The 16083-nt window shown below is 44.0% G+C and overlaps 1 protein-coding gene across 1 annotated transcript; it reads left to right on the plus strand.

Annotated features, from left to right (window-relative positions):
* Nucleotides 1-1793: 1793 nt before the first annotated feature.
* On the plus strand, nt 1794-15887 carry LOC110984156 (ubiquilin-1-like). Its single transcript, XM_022243989.2, has 13 exons — nt 1794-1949; nt 4777-4879; nt 5186-5235; nt 5725-5931; nt 6994-7119; nt 7994-8122; nt 8861-8984; nt 9177-9350; nt 10369-10514; nt 11117-11200; nt 11315-11430; nt 11914-12211; nt 12393-15887. Exons 1-13 carry the CDS (start codon nt 1839-1841, stop codon nt 12528-12530), a joined length of 1806 nt encoding a protein of 601 aa, XP_022099681.2. The 5' UTR covers nt 1794-1838; the 3' UTR covers nt 12531-15887.
* Nucleotides 15888-16083: the final 196 nt, after the last annotated feature.

Here is a 16083-nt window from a genome sequence, read left to right on the forward strand (position 1 = left end):
GATAGTATTAGTTTTCGTTCAACTGTTTGAGAGCTACAAAAGCACTGCAGTGATAGCTACTAGTACAAATAGAGCCTGAAGGCAAAAGGTCACGCAGCGAGCTTCCAGAACCCTCGCGCGGTCCTCCTGTGGGGATTTTACATTGGGCCGTCCTATCACCTTCGAAAAGTTTGGGGAAAATGATTCCTTACTCATAACACCCCATGAAACACTCATGTTGGAATTTTACCTTTGTTTTCGTCAAGCAATAATTTAGGAAAAGTCACCTGAAGATGGATAAAAACAAATTTCAATAAAGACCCTTCACTTCCGGCAGTATCGTTCCCAGGTCGCCTTGTTCACGCACGTTTGTTTTCACTCCCTGTGCTTAGGTGAAAACGAGACAGTACAACGTTTCAAAGATTTACCTACCTGCATTGGACTGGTTTCAGATTCACTTGGGTTGACATGATGCACAGGTTAGATAAAATATTAGAATCTTTCGTAAAAATAGATTATTGCTTTAAATTTTATTCCTAATAAATTGAAAAATCTGTAAAATGTTTTTATCTGTTTTTATTTTGGCTTTTACCGACAGTCTACCATAAGTTTAAAATGTTGATTGGCGTACGAGCCCGCCGACTGGCATTGTTCTTTCTGTATGGCTATGTCTGAATCACTTGGCTACAGCCGGAAATTACACACGAGTCTACGGTAGCAGCCGCAGCCAGGTCTCTTAGAGTTGTGTGTAAGTTTCGGCAGTAGCCAAGTGATTAATTGGGACGCAGCCCAGTTTAGATTTTTGGAAGTGATGGGTCAATTTTGGGCAGGATATTTCTCTTTAAGGTCAGGCAAATTTTCAGTTTCTATAAATTGATATGCTAGCAAATATTTTACAAAAGGAGTTTTAAGAAGTAGCCAAACGGAAAATTATTACAAATTCTAGCATTTTTGCACCTTTTTTTCAATCCAAGGGTTCTTGAAGCGCACCAGCAGGGGTCAACTTCAAGGCTCTATAGCAAAATCGACTGCATCAACTTCGATAAGGACGACCTAAAAGGACAACCTATTAGGGCACGTTTGTGTAAAGGCTAGCCAATTGTCTTAAACACGCACTGGAAAAACTGTGGTGTTAAATTTACACTTGGGTGTTTTCAGAGGACTATACCAGACTGGGCTTAGTCTTCTGATAACACCTAGGGTGTTAGATTAACCCCAGTTTAACAGTGTTGTGTTCGAGTCCATCACAAGTCCCTGCATGTAAGTCCATCACAAGTCCACCGCAAGTCATCCAGTCTTGAGCCAATTAACTCGAAGGCTATTCAAATGAGCTATGACAAAAGCGTTCTTTTGTGACAAAATTGTTCACCCTGTTACTTATGACTAGCCTTGTGAGGAGCCTTGTGACTAAACTTGTGAAAGGATTTGTGAGAGACTCGAATTCAACAATGTAGTTTAATACAATATTTTGTCCATTTTTTGTCCAAGAATGGTGCTGGTATTACCCATAATGACACTAGAAAGCTTAAGCACGAAAGAAGTTGACAAAAATTATAAGCCCTGTAGTTGTTCTCTGCGTCACTGTTTCCAGTAGTATTGACAACAAATCGCCCTTGCCGAGGCAGCTCATCTTTTAATCTAAGCTAATATTTTATATTGGTGGCGCTGTTTCAAAGAACGATGAGGGCAAAAAATGGAAAATACGGGGAAAATAACTGATCATCGGCGTTCCATGATTCAATATAAAACAACGGCTAGTTCGGGTTGGGAACCAGGGAGACTAGTGGCAGTACGTACGTACGTACAGCACACAGCCGGCGCATGCATGATTACGCATTATTAAAGTAGTATCGTCCAAGATGGCGGAAGAAACCGCGGCTCCCGAGACTGGAAACTTGATAAAAGTGGTGGTAAAAACACCCAAAGATAAGGAGACTATCACCGTGGAAGCCAATGCCACGATAAAAGAGGTAATAGTTTGTTATGTAATTGTTTTTAGAGAAAATTAATGTAATATTTCGGCATCTTTTTCGTTCGAAGTGGGGATAGGCCTGTCGTCAGTTTGCGAGACGCAGATGGTCAGCCATGTCAGCCTACGTTGACTGCACTTGCCCAATTTTCGGACGACATCGAAAAGCAGGCGTAAAATTCTCTCTACGACATCCTGTCATTGTGATACATATACAAAGCATGTAGAAAGGGGAAGTGGTGAACAAGTCCCATGCACCTATGTTTTCCTTATTGAAATAATTCATTTCATGATGTAGCCTAGCTTGGCAAGACCGCATAGGGGAACATCCTGAACTGCCATGCCGTGACTGCTGAACAGTAAGCCTGTAATGCACTCTGTAGTACTAGTAGGCCTTACTGGGTCCATGCTTTTGATGGTTCTATACGCTATGGCATTTTGAAAAGTGCCCTGCAATCATACTGGCAGAGAAAACCTCCGTTTGACCATTCTGAAGCAAATCTTCCCCTAAGTCCTTGAAGAGACACTGTGAGACCCTAACCTAGCAAGCCTAGGCCTATATGTAGGCTATATGGAACTACTGGGCACGAGTGTATTTTGTAGTGTTTAACCTGTAGGCCTATTATTGGCAAAAAAATGAGGTTTTCTCTACCATCCTCACCTCTCATCCCTCGACGATCCGCACACATCTGCATTAGTGTGGTTCCCTGACCACCGATCTCCCTGACGTCTCTATACATTATCTTAATGAGAGTAGGCCTAGTCGGAATTATAGGGACTGGTATGTTCCTTATGTGAATACGCTGCACCTGTTTTTGTCAGTGACATAGGGCCTCAAAGAATGCAGATGTGTGTAGATTGTCGAAAGGATGAGACTGGATGGTAGAAGAAAACCTCATTTTTGCCAGTAATAAAGGTTGAAAGCTACAAAATACTCCTGTGCCTGGTGGTTCCATATAGGTTAGCTATTGTTGCTTCAGAAAGCACAAACGGAGGTTTTCTCTGGTACGATTGCAGGGCACTTTTCGAAATGCCATAGTGTACGGAACCATCAAAAAGATGGACCCAGTAAGGCCTACGGAGTAGTACCTTACTGTTCAGGAAGTAGCCTAGGTCCATTTACCACTTCGCCCGCATCAGGCCCACATAATATTTCGTCTGGTAGGCCTAATAATCAGTTAATGCATGCCCTAATTTCACAAATTTGTAATTGTAAAAATTGCACATTTTTTAAATATAATGTTTGACAAACTGTGACCAATGATTTCAGTGTTGACAGAAATATTATTTTAGTGACAGTTAGGACATACCTACACTATGCAAATTAAAAAGACACTGCCATTTAGTTTTCATAGAGTGCAAATGATATTTACCCACGGAGTCCACAACTGTAATTACCGTTCTGGCCACTGCTAAATGGAAGAGCTCTGTCTACGTCAACAAAAGTCAACAAAAAGCAGATAACCGCTTGTTCAAAATTTGATTAACCGGTTTTGAAAATCTCCGATTTTTCCTCCCACTACTTTCCTGGCAATCAGGGTGGATTCAGGAGGGGTTAGGTGGTTTGTTTGGTTGCTCTGATGTGTCTTCCTCTTTCCAATTTTGATAAAGGCCATGAGTGAAGTGGTGTGTGGGCAAAGTGGCAAATGGGCGGAATGGTTGTAGACGAAGTGGTTGTGGGTAAAATGGTAAATGGGTGAAGTGACTGACACAGGCCTAGGCCTGTGTGATGCTTCAACCTGTTTAGGAATAAACAAAGGATGTTCCTATATGTAACTCTTTCTGAAGGAGAATCAAATTTTTCATTTCAATCACTGTCATATTTTTCAAGCCATGTTTAGGTCTAATGAGTAATTTGGACATTACAAATCGCCTTTTTTTTACATTTGGACATAGTTGGGCAAAAACATCAACCCTGAACTCAGAACTACTCACAAACATGACAGAACTGCAAGTTACAACACTGTATGACTTGCGGCCCTATGACTTTGTATGAGTTTGTAATGTCCTGTGTTTTTGAATGCAGCCCAGGTAGATCAAATCAATGCTGATCAGGGGACATTCACTTTTACATTTACTAAAAAATTCCACTTTCTAGATCAAATTTTCCCTGAAGAAGCCATTTACACTGATCCATATCTCTTCAAAACTTATGACCTAGAGTCACATGGTTTTAAGACCGTGCAACAGACTATTTTAAAAAAAAAGAGCTTTTAATCACTACCCCCTCATTTTCCTAGTGATACTAATCCAAACACACTGTGTGCTTGGTGTTCATCACACATTGCGCATGCGTATGGTGGATGGCCGACTGTTGTATTTCAGTTTGACCGTTTTTGGAAGTGGGAAATATCAATTTCATTACCTGACTGTCCTGTGTGTGTCTTTGGATTGATCTGGGAGGTGGGTGCCGTATACTGCACTGTAAGAGCTGTGAGGGGGGAAAGAGACCTTACTGGAGATTTATCCACACACTTTGAAATGTTGATTTACAGTCGTACAAGATGGTCATGCAGTGAAAACAAAATTCTATATTCAAACCTTGCCTTTCATTGCCAGTACGGTACCCGTGATAACGGTCAGTGTGTGCGCCACAGCTGTGCCCATTCGCATTATACTCGTCGTGGCATGTATACCAAGCATCGGTGTGAGCCCGCCCAATCATTTGCTGGTGTGGTTCAATTTAGCCTGTTTTCAGGATCATTCATTCATTAAATGCAAGCAGTTTACATGTATAAGGGTTTTGTACATGTAGGTTTTCATGTTTTAGCACTGATTGGAAAGTTTTGTTCACCTTGTGAGCCACACTTTGTTCTATCTACCCGCAGTTCAAGGAAGAGATTTCCAAGAAGTTCAAGGCACCCCCAGAGCAGCTTGTCTGTATCTTTGCTGGCAAGATTCTGAAGGATGCCGACACTTTAGAAACACACTGTAAGAGAAAGCAGACAGTCATTTTGGGTTTCTTTTCATCAGTACATTTAGTTATGGCAGGATATATTTTAGAAATCGGGTTACTTTGAGAGCATTTCTAAATTCTTAACGTACATTCACATGTGGAAACCTTTAAGAGATACGCTTGGTGAAAGACTCCTATTTATGGAGCGGATGCTTGAGTTTCATTTTTCACATCTCAATTTAACTCTTCGTATTTGTTCCAAAATTGATTTCGGATTCTTTGAATGTGTATAAGTGGTGATTTCATTGATGTGAAGGTAAACTTGTTTCCCTTTCTTTTAGCCATTAAGGATGGGTTGACGGTACATCTTGTTATCAAGTCTGCCAACAAGGTACGTTGTCAATTTTGTTTGATGGTGAATTATATCATGGCTTCTTCTCCAAGTCTAATACTGATTTGCGCAGGGCTCCCACCCAGTGGGGGCTGCGGAAGGTTCCAGAAAGCTCCTGGGAGGAAAAAAAAAACTACCAGAGAGACTCTTAGAACTAACGACACTTACCCCGACCCCGTCAGGTTCTGTCCAGGGAGACAGAATCTGACATCTGGAATGAGAACCCTGCCGAGTACAATGTTTGTTGCACGGTGTAGAGCATCAACACCAGCCTAAGCACTGTCAGGTTTAATGCACAGTATATTCTGCCACGTACGTTGACAGCTAAATGCAACAAAATGCAACAACTTTGATCACTGTCGCATTCTGAAGGGTTAGATAAGGCTTTCTTTAGTTGAATGACTTGTAACTCGACAGAATTGTACACTGAGCTTGTGGGGTACAATCCTACGCATCAGTACTGTGACGGATATGTCTTCCCTTCCGTAGGCTCAGGAACAGGCTGCCACCGTGGCCCAGTCACAGACGCCCTCCTCCACCAGTACATCGGCCAGCACCACTCCGGGGCCTGCTCCCGCCCCCGGGAGCAATGGTGGGGGGACCAACCCCTGGGGCCTGGGGGGACTCGGGGGACTGGGCAACCTGGGCTTTGGCTCAGCCAACTTCATGGAGATGCAGCAGCAAATGCAGCAACAGGTAAAGGACCAGCACTTTGACCCTTAACCCTAACCTTTGATCCTTAACCCTCACTGAAGCACTCCAGCTCAATCCATGGGGAGTCCTGTTTCTACATCCTTTAAAGAAATTCATTTAGAAGGTGTACACTTGCTCAAAAGATTAGCAACAGATAAAGTAGCATAGTAAGGCAGTTCATTATGTTTAAAAAATGAAAGAAATGTTTGCAGCGTTAGATGTATTGATTGAATTTGATTGTTGAAAACATCAAAGTAAAATTTGCTATGTCAATCCCCTCCCCCCCCAAAAAAAACTGAAAACCAGATAAACATGCACAGAAAGATAAATTGGGACAGAGGTCACCACCACTTCATTAACCCTAACTAACCCAAACCTGCCATACTCCCAACAGGTTTGTGAGGTTTTGGCAGGTTTGGTACCGTACCTGATGAACTTGTCGAATTTTGTGAGACTTGGGATGAAAGGCCCAGGGAGATGGTGTTGGATTCTGTGCGAGTTGGGCCACACACGGGTCACAGTGTGCAGTGTCTGGCTTGCTGTGCCAATTGTTGGACTATGCTTGATTTTGTCAGGTTTGGTACTGCTCAGTGCAAGTCATCCTATACTGCCTAGACCCATCCATACCATAGCACTCAAACTCCAACGGGCTCATTTTGTTGGAGTTTATCAGGTTTGGTACAGTAACCTGCATGTACATGTACATGTACATGCACATAGACAAGTACATGAACCTGTTGGATTTTTTGAGGTTCAGTATGCTTTCTACTGCAGGAGCCTTGGGGGTTCGGGTTAAGCAGAATCAGTACAAATAGATAGATCAAAAGAATGCATATTTGTGGAAGAATAATGCTGCCGAGTCGGAATGATATGCATATTCATAGTTGGAACGACATGCATATTCATAGTCGGAATGACATGCATATTCATAGTCAGAATGACATGCATATTCATAGTCGGAATGACATGCATATTCATGAGTGCCGACTGATCTCCATTCCCCATTCCAAACTGAAAGCGCCGTTTCTTTGTTGTTTTTCTATCCCTTCCTCGCCCATCGCACAGCTGCTGAGCAACCCAGACATGATGCAGCAAGTCCTCAACAACCCCATGACCCAGAGCCTGATGCAGAACCCCGACCTGATGCGACAGATGATCCTCAGTAACCCACAGATGCAGGAGCTCATGGAGGTAGGCGGCCCACATCAAGTCTCCACCTCTCTCGAAATCTCCTAGGCATTTGCACAGGTTGTTTCTGAGTGTTTGTCACAGAGGTTGTTAGAATGATGCAGTTGGAGTCCTGCCTGAGTTCCAAGATTGTACGGACCAAGATCCTAGAATGGACAGGGATATTTGGAACCAGATGTGCCAACATGCTGTCGTATTTTTTGCAAAAAGACCGGCCTGTAAACTTTAGTCCATGCCCTAGTTTTGTCAAATGCTTTTTAGCGCACGCTTTTGTCAAAATGCTCCGATTCTAACCCAAATTTGAAAAGCTCAGGTGCTCAGACAAATGAAATACTGCAGATGTCTTTTTTTCTTGTTCGTTGTTATTATTTTTTAACAGGAGCTGTGTTTGTCCTAAGTTCAAAGTCTAAAATGGGGCACAATTTCAGCAGCTTATCCTGCTGTTGAAGGCGTATAATGTAACGGCATTTATATGGAGCTGTGGATTCAAGCTTCTGCTTGTTGGTCCTAGACTTGACAGAATTAAATTCTGATGCTGTGATGCTTCAGTTTCAGCAATAGGAACATCAAAGTCATGTCATCCATGATCAGTGTTTTGAGCAGGCGCGGTCCTGGAGCCGTTTTTTTTTTAGGGGGGGCTGGACCCTTTGCACGTGACGTCTCCATTTAAGTTTCGCAGCTGGTTTTATTTTTGCTTTTGGGGGGAAGGGGCTAAATGAAATTTTTTTGGGGGAGGGGGCATAAATCCCCCCACCGTAGAACCGTGCTTGGTTTTGGGATTTACTTATCAGAGTGTGGGGACACAGCGAAGGTTCAGTTAACGTGTCTCCACTGTTCCAGACTGATCCCTCGTCTCCCCCCCCCTCTTATTTTTCAGCGCAACCCCGAGATCAGACACATGCTAAACAACCCGGAGCTGCTGAGGCAGACGATGGAGATGGCGCGGAACCCGGCCATGATGCAAGAGATGATGCGCTCGCAGGACAGGGCTCTCAGCAATCTGGAGGTGAGTCCGGGCGCCAGACTGCAGTCCTGGAATCCGCTCATCTTTGGCCATGTCCAAATTACTTGGCTGTCGCTCGCAATAATGTACGAGCTTATGGAAGCTGCAAAGATAGCGGCTTCATGCGTTTCCAATAGGTTTAAGTGTAATCTGTGGCCACCGGACATTGCCGTTTATACAGCCTTTCTCATCTAAGTATATGTTCCCATCGTTCATCAGCCCCTTTACCCTAACCTCTTAAACCCTTTTGGTACGATATCTCCTCAGTCTTTCAAAATCCTTTAACTGCCTCCATGGGAAAAAATTGGATACATCTTCAGTCCTCCAAAATCCTCCAGTAATTACTTGAATGTGTTCGATGGAGGGGTGACTACTACCTCAATCCCTCCAGCAACCTCCTGTCATGTTGTTCAGGCAGGGTGAATGGTATCCTGGAGCGATGTGGATGATGGCACATATATCGTAGATCCAAGTAAATGCCAAAGGTCTAACCCAAGACCTTGACACAGTGCATCCTTTGCAATTAGGCACACGTCGTCTTTATTGCCCACTCTGTCTCAGTCCTCAAAAATTCTCCAAAACTGATCGGAAGATTTTGGAGGATTGAGGGTTATTGAAAGTTTGTTTTAAAAAAAAATCAGGGTACTTTACATGATATAAAATAATATATTATTGCTAAAGAACATATTGTGATATGATAGGAAATAAAAATCCTAATTTAATATTTGCCAATGATCACAGAGTATCCCTGGTGGGTACAATGCCCTGCGACGGATGTACACGGACATCCAAGAGCCGATGTTGAATGCAGCCCAGGAGCAGCTTGGAGGGAACCCCTTCGCTGCCCTACGCAACAGCAGTCAAGGTGAGGTCCTCTTACCGTCTGGGCCATCCCGGAAATTTCAGCGTGCAGAGTTTTACGCTCGGGTCGCTATTTCACGGGAATGATTTTGTAAAACAAAATGGAAGTTCAATGAACCCGAACCTTATTCTTAGCAGAGTCTTCTTTATGGTCCTAGTGACCCTTTGCATGTAACCATTGGCGACTTCTCCACAGATACCTCGGCCCAGCAGGGGAGGGAGAACACGGAGCCCCTGCCCAACCCCTGGGCACCTCCCTCCTCTAGACCCAGCGGGGGGACATCGCCGGCCACCTCCACCACCACCGCTACCCCTCCTCCGACCTCCACCTCCAGCTCGTCCACAGGCACCCCCAGCCTGACAGACCCAGGTATGTTAGTGTGTCGTGGAAATGAGCCGTGGTGTTCCAGTTGCACCACAACCCGTCTCCTGTTTCACTGTCCAAGGCACTTTGGGGCCTTTGCGGTTTTGGTGCATTGGAATCGCCATATTGGCGAGGAAAATTGCTGCAGTGTTGCATTGATTTCTGCATTAAGAACTGGCGGAATGTTCATCTTTTGTGTCTTAACCCCTTCGCGCCAGGAGACGGTAAGAGCCGCCGTGAAAATTGAGATCCCTCAGCCCGCTTTCCAGCTATTATTCTCGGCCCATGCCCAAGCGAACACGGTGAAAGAAGGCATACCCTGGCTCTTGTATGCATGGTGATTGGCCTTTGTGTGTTGCCAAGAAATGAAAAGGCTGAATTTGCATCATAATCACCAGCTTCACAATAGTCCCCACTTTGCAAAGAGGCAACGGGAACGTGGAAGCTTGAGTAGAGCCGCATGCCACCGAACAATGAGCCTTTTCACCGTGTAATTCAAAGGGTGCAGAGCACGCAAGGCCACAAACCGAGAATTTACGGTTTGGCAGGTGGCCAAGTGAGGCTGGAATTCTCGGAGTCTGCTTTCAGACAAAAATTCCCGTCGTCAAGGGGTTAAGTTTCATTTTCTTCAATGATTTTCTTTTGTGTATTGAAGTACATGGCATGCATCCACGGAGCAACACTCAGAAATTTTTTCAAGAGCAAACGCTTGGTTTACAATTTTAACAGGAAAATATCTAAACTGGACAATAGCCGTGGCCTTAGAAAAAGCATGGATAATTTGACATGTTTAAAAAAGTGCACTTTTCAACACACATCATTCCATGAGGATGCCAAAAAGTTTTCATACATTGGAGGAGTTATGAAGTAGCCAGAAAAGTGCATCTAAGAAGATTCATCGCCCTGACCCTTCAGGGAATATTTGTGGATGCATATTGTCCGGGGGTCAAAGCTCTGGCTTGTTAATTCTTTTTTCTGAGCGGTTGCTTCGTCATTTGTGCTATTTTATTGTGTGTCTCCGTAGCTGGTGGCATCTTCAACTCTCCAGGCATGCAGAGCATGTTACAGCAGATCTCCTCCAACCCGCAGCTGGTCCAGAACATGTTGCAGGCGCCCTACATGCAGTCCATGCTGCAGTCCATGGCCAACGACCCAGAGCTGGCCGCTCAGGTGGGTAGAGGTCGGGGTTGGGGGGGATCTAAGGGGGGGTTGGATCTAAACCCGGATCAGGGGTGCCCACCGTCTTGCGTTAGGGGTGTGTGTGTTGGACCTGGCTAGCCTTGTGCTGCACTGTGGCAGTTGGGGTTCGAATCCAACTTTGGATCGGCTGCCATTTTCATGCTGTGTTGTGTCGGTTCCGGCTAGCTTGGCCTGTACTTCAGCAGTCTGGGTTCAAATCTAATCGTGGGCGACCCCCACTGCTCGGCAAGCACTGTAGTGATCTGGGTTCGAATTCTGCCCAGATTGGCCACCGTTGTCAATCTGTGATAAGTTTCATGGCAAACCCAGTTGGCTCAGTGGCACTGTAGCGGTCGGCTCAAGTCCAAACCCAGTTTGGCATGGAGTTGGCTTGAGAGTGTCCCATCAGGTTATAATGAGGCCACGCGTGATCACCTGCTCACTTACCCGTAGTCACACTATCGAAGCAATAACATGCAGAATTTATGGCCAGAGATCACCTTGAATACCAGTAAAAAAAGTCTTAACCTATAACGTTGAAAGAAATCCTTATTTACGAAACTTGTATTGGTGGCACATGTCTTCTTGCGTAGGTTATGCGATCCAATCCCCTGTTTGCCAGCAACCCTGAACTCCAGCAACAGATGGCTACGATGCTACCCACTTTCCTCCGCCAGGTAATCAACTTCCTTCTGACCACCTCCCACTTAATATCTATCTACACTTTGCCGCTTTTAAGTGTGTTATAAGGGATTTGCATAACTCCAATCTTGACATTTCCCTGAATTTAGATGGAGAACCCGGACGTCCGTAACGTAATGACCAACCCTCGGGCCATCCGGGCCATCATGCAGATACAGCAAGGCCTGCAGGAGTTACAGTCGGTAGCGCCGGGCATCCTGCCTGGGTGAGTCACCTCGGCTCCAGCTCTGTCGTTGAACCCTAACTCTTGAGGGTGTTGTCTGCTGGAAACCTGTTGTGGATTCTTTGCAGGCCTCCACGATGCAGAAAAAAAAACTTGAGTGCATAAGGGGTGGAACTTTTAAGGGCTTTTTGCACTGATTTCAGAGTTTTTGACCCGAAAGTTGTGGCTTTTCAAAATTGCAGTCATTGAGGACTAGCCACCTTTTTGCACCGTGTACAATAAAAGCCAAGTGTGAGATTCACGCAGTCATGGTTAAAAAAATGGGACTAGTGAACTTCTAGAAACCCTGAAAAGTCAGTAGTCATTGTTAGAGCCTGGATGTTTCTTTGAATTCCTAACATTCTCCAGTTTCATCCTTTGTACTTTACGGGCCACCACACACCATATTTCGATACCTTCTTCAATACTGTGAAATCTTCCAAAGCCCCCGATGTCATTTTAAATTCAATCTTTATTAAATTCAAGGATGTCAGGAGCAGGGTCAGGAGGGCCTGGTGCCACCACCACGTCTGCCTCGACGCCCTCCTCCACCGCCACCCCTGCCACCACCACAACGGACACAGCAGGTTCCGACACCACCTCACCTACTACTACCACCAGCACCACCACCCCTAGTAGTAGCGGCGGCGACGCCACCACCCCCACCCCATCATTGGCCACCACCACCCCACCGGTGGGCCCACTGGGGGGGCTCGGGAGTGACCAGTGGAGCCAACTGATGACCCAGATGTTGACCAACATGGGCGCTGGGACCACGCCTCAGGTAAGCCGGCCAAAGGAATCCACAATGGCCACTGACCGACGAGAAGAAGACTGTTTAATCGCAAGACGGGCCAGACAGAAGCTGCACGTTATTCATTGCTCATTTGTGGGTGCCGTTAGGTACCTGTGGGTCGTTTACAACTTCCTTACTCAATCCATCGGTCTCTCTTCTCGTTGGACAGCAACCTCCAGAGATGCGCTACCGACTCCAGATGGAGCAGCTGGTCAGTATGGGCTTCGTCAACGAAGAGCAGAACTTGCGGGCCCTGATAGCCACTGGTGGGGACGTCAACGCAGCGGTGGAGCGACTCCTTAGGTAGAATCCAGAGCTGATTTGTCCGTCTGTTTGCCCCTCCGCAGACTCTAGGGGAAAAGCTTTTAATTGTAATTTCTGATCCATCATCTGTCATCAATTCCATATTTTGGATCCTAGGCCGTTTTCCAATACTCAACTTCGTCTCCGTAACCAATCCCCGATTGTGGGCCTGAAGCGTTTAAATCAAATTGGATTACTGTAAGTTTTTGCTCTCTTCCATCTTATTAATATTTTCTGGCACTATTAGACTAATTAGTGGGCTTACAGCTTCAAAGGCAGGTAGTCAAAAAAAACAGTTGAATCCTGAGACGGAGCCGAAGTTGAGTATTGGAAAACGGCCTTAATTTCTAGAAAAAAAAAAAAACTTGTGTATTTCTGCACTTGATATGCGTAACATGTGCACGTCCAGGCAAAAGATGTGGAAAGACTTGTAGGCTGTCCCACAATGTAGCGTGCGTTCTCCAATCATGGATCTCAGTCTACATCAATTAGCAAGATACCCCTGTACCGATGACATCACACTTTGTTCACTCGTGCCCTTTCTTATAGGGCTAGTGGAGTCCCACAGTCCACTGAGCACCCCAGGAAAGCACACACGTTACCGAAATGTGACGTCATCAGCACAGTGGTTTATTTGCACGTAGATCATGATTGTAGCCTGTTAAAGGTGGCCTTGATTCCGTGAATGAGGATTCCAAAGACTTTAAGAATGAACTTTTAACCACCTCGGAAAACAAGTTTACATGGCAGAGACAGCCAAGCAGTTTATTTTGCTGCCGTTATGGTGAACCCATTGACTGAGATAACGACGACGTTTTCTCAACTTTTTTTGTGCCCGAACTTTAAAATCAATATCCACCACAAAAAGTCGGCAACTTTTGACCTGCCATCTCGAAACCACGGCAGCGGTGTCACAAAATTTTACTTGGGTTCAGAGTCAACTTGCCACATTGACTTCTTCAAAGGGAATTGTGGACGGAGGTCTGTTTCAAGACCGTAGCTAGCTGGGATGCCAAAGGTCATAAATCACAGGCCATCTTGATGAATGAGATAATGTCCACCTGGTGTCAAAACATTATCTTGCAGAAGATGTAACAAGTAATATGCGTGTAGTAGCACTTTGATACTTGATTTTTGGTTATAATCCTGTTAGCGGCGATGAAATTTCACGGTTCCATTTTTTTAATTTGGAAAAAATGTTTATCACAAATAAAGGAAAGTCGTACATAAAAGTTTCTAACAAAAGGCCATGGAACATCCAATCCTTCAGGCCCGCAATCAACCTTCTGAGCATCAAATCTCGTCAAAAAAAGTTGGACATATTTGGTGAGGTAATAAAAGTAAAACTATTGACTGTGGCGGGAAAGAGGAAAGTACATAAGAGTATTTAATTTAAAGACTAAGGGAATCCCTGAAAATCTGTAAAATTTCTTCAGCAGTTTCAAAATGGGTTTATATGTGAATAGTGGACGTAGTTTCTAGTGTACTCAAAAGGTAGGTTAGTCTCCAAATAATAATTGTAATGTCTACAACAACTTGAACATTATCTTTGTATGAGAGGGCGAGGCTGAAGTGATTAGTAGCTCTGCCCGTCTGTATTTTATTTTGCAATTATCATTTCGTGCCATGAGGTCCTTGCATGAGAAAAGGACAAACAGATGTGATCCTTCATCTTAACTTTCTCACGTAAAGAGGTAATTGCTCGGTGAGCTGGAAAAGATGATTTCCTCCTAAATTTGGTGCAATTATTCTGAGACCAAGATCGGTGAAAAAATAGCACTGAAATTTTTCCTGACTTTTTTGAAGTCGGTCACGCATAACAAAATGCCAACTTCCTGGTGGCTGTGGAAAGAAGTGTCTTAAATAAAAATTAGATTGTCATGAAAATGATGCAAACTATCCATTTGAAAAGAAACTTATTGCTTCCAAGGACATGCGGCACCGACGGAAGCAAGAGAAACAAATATATATTTTAGATGGCCAAAATAGAATCCTGGCGCATACCAGGCCAACCAGTGTCAAAAATCTTGTTCTCATCAAATGTTTCAGTGTCATTTTTATGTGGTGGTTAAGTTTTCTTGTGCATCGTTTAAACTTCGAAAAAAAATTGCAATGAAAAATTATAGATCAGTATCTGGCGTAAAAAAAAAAATTGCACATAGATTAATGTAGTGTAACCTAAGAAAAGGACGTTCCTCCGGCTGTCAATTGTCCATATCTCGTTCTCCTACACTTTTAACAGCTATGCATTTTATGTTTGTTCAATGCTTTCAATGCTGACTTGATTCCAGCGGTGATATCCCATTTCTTCCCCCTCATATGTTGCTGTCATGTTCTTGCTTGTTCATTGCTACCAAGGGATGAGATTGAGGGGGGGAACAGGTTGATGAGTGACGGCGAACAATTATGATTGCCTGGGTATTGCAATTGGCTTAGAACTCGCCAAGAGATTCGTGAATGGGAATAGTCCCGTGTACATGTACCGAGGATGGCACACTTTGCTTACGTGTGCTCTTTCATATACTATGGAGCCAGTTGGGGGCCCATGGTCCACTGAGCACCTCAGGAAAGCATACGCCTACGTTATAGTGATATCAGCACAGAGGTCCTTCTGGAGGCATTTCTCTGCCAATAACTTTGCACAGGAATACGAAAAAAGGCTAGTGCCTATGGCATAGCAAGCACTTTCAGCCCTGTGTTAGACGACCAGCCACAGTGGTTCTTTTCATTCCCTTCAAAGTTTGTGGGATGTGTGAAAAATCACATTGCATTTAGAGGTTTTGTCCCATTTGGGATTGATGTAACACTCCGCAGACTGAAATGTATTCTTGAAGATTCAAGGACAGTTTATTTTTAACAAGAGGTCTTTTCTTCAGGACAGGAACGAAACCTGTGTTTGTTTCAGTGTCGCTCTTTTCCTGAGAATGTAATGGAAGCGTACACCGGGTTGGATGTGTATGGTATGATCTACAGAAGACTGTATTTTCATCGGAATGTGCACAAAATCTGCATCCATGGCAGCAGCGGTGTTTAATTAAGTGTCCATCTTTACCGTATTATCTTTTGTTGAGGGGAAATTTAAACCAGTGCATGCTGATCAAATGACTGTTCTATTGAAACTGCCTGCTGGGCAGTTCTCTGAAGCTCTTGATGCAAGTACATGTAGTTTTCCAGTTATAATTCCCATCTGGTATTATTTCTCATGCTATAAACACAAAAGCTTCTCATTTGCCTCGCTGTGTTATGTCTTGCAGTTGAGACTCTTTTGGTCATAAATTACACTATTGTATAATGGTAAGATCTCACTCTGTATAGCTCACATTTAATTGGTTTAAATAAAACTGCTGATATGTAACATATAGATGTGGTATATTGGAGCCAGTTGTTTCCGTTCTTGTGGAGTTATGCATCTGTTCATGAATATTTTGCCTTTCATTAAGAAACAAACACAAAAAAGAATGGTTTATCAAGCTTTAATTTTAGTTGTGTCTGGAGATACCTTCAAATTTGCGTGCAGCACATTTTTTTTCATTCATTCACTTGTAATTTTTGTATAA

The sequence above is a fragment of the Acanthaster planci genome, linkage group LG05 (genome assembly GCF_054643075.1).
Source record: "Acanthaster planci isolate LZ-2023a linkage group LG05, COTS_SCS, whole genome shotgun sequence".
NCBI lineage: Eukaryota > Metazoa > Echinodermata > Asteroidea > Valvatida > Acanthasteridae > Acanthaster > Acanthaster planci.

Coding starts and splice junctions, on each gene's coding strand:
- LOC110984156 (XM_022243989.2), top strand. CDS start 1,839: ATGGCGGAAGAAACCGCGGCTCCCGAGACTGGAAACTTGATAAAAGTG. Junction 5,236..5,724: donor TTATCAAGTCTGCCAACAAG/GTACGTTGTCAA, acceptor TCCCTTCCGTAG/GCTCAGGAACAGGCTGCCAC. Junction 11,201..11,314: donor TACCCACTTTCCTCCGCCAG/GTAATCAACTTC, acceptor CCCTGAATTTAG/ATGGAGAACCCGGACGTCCG.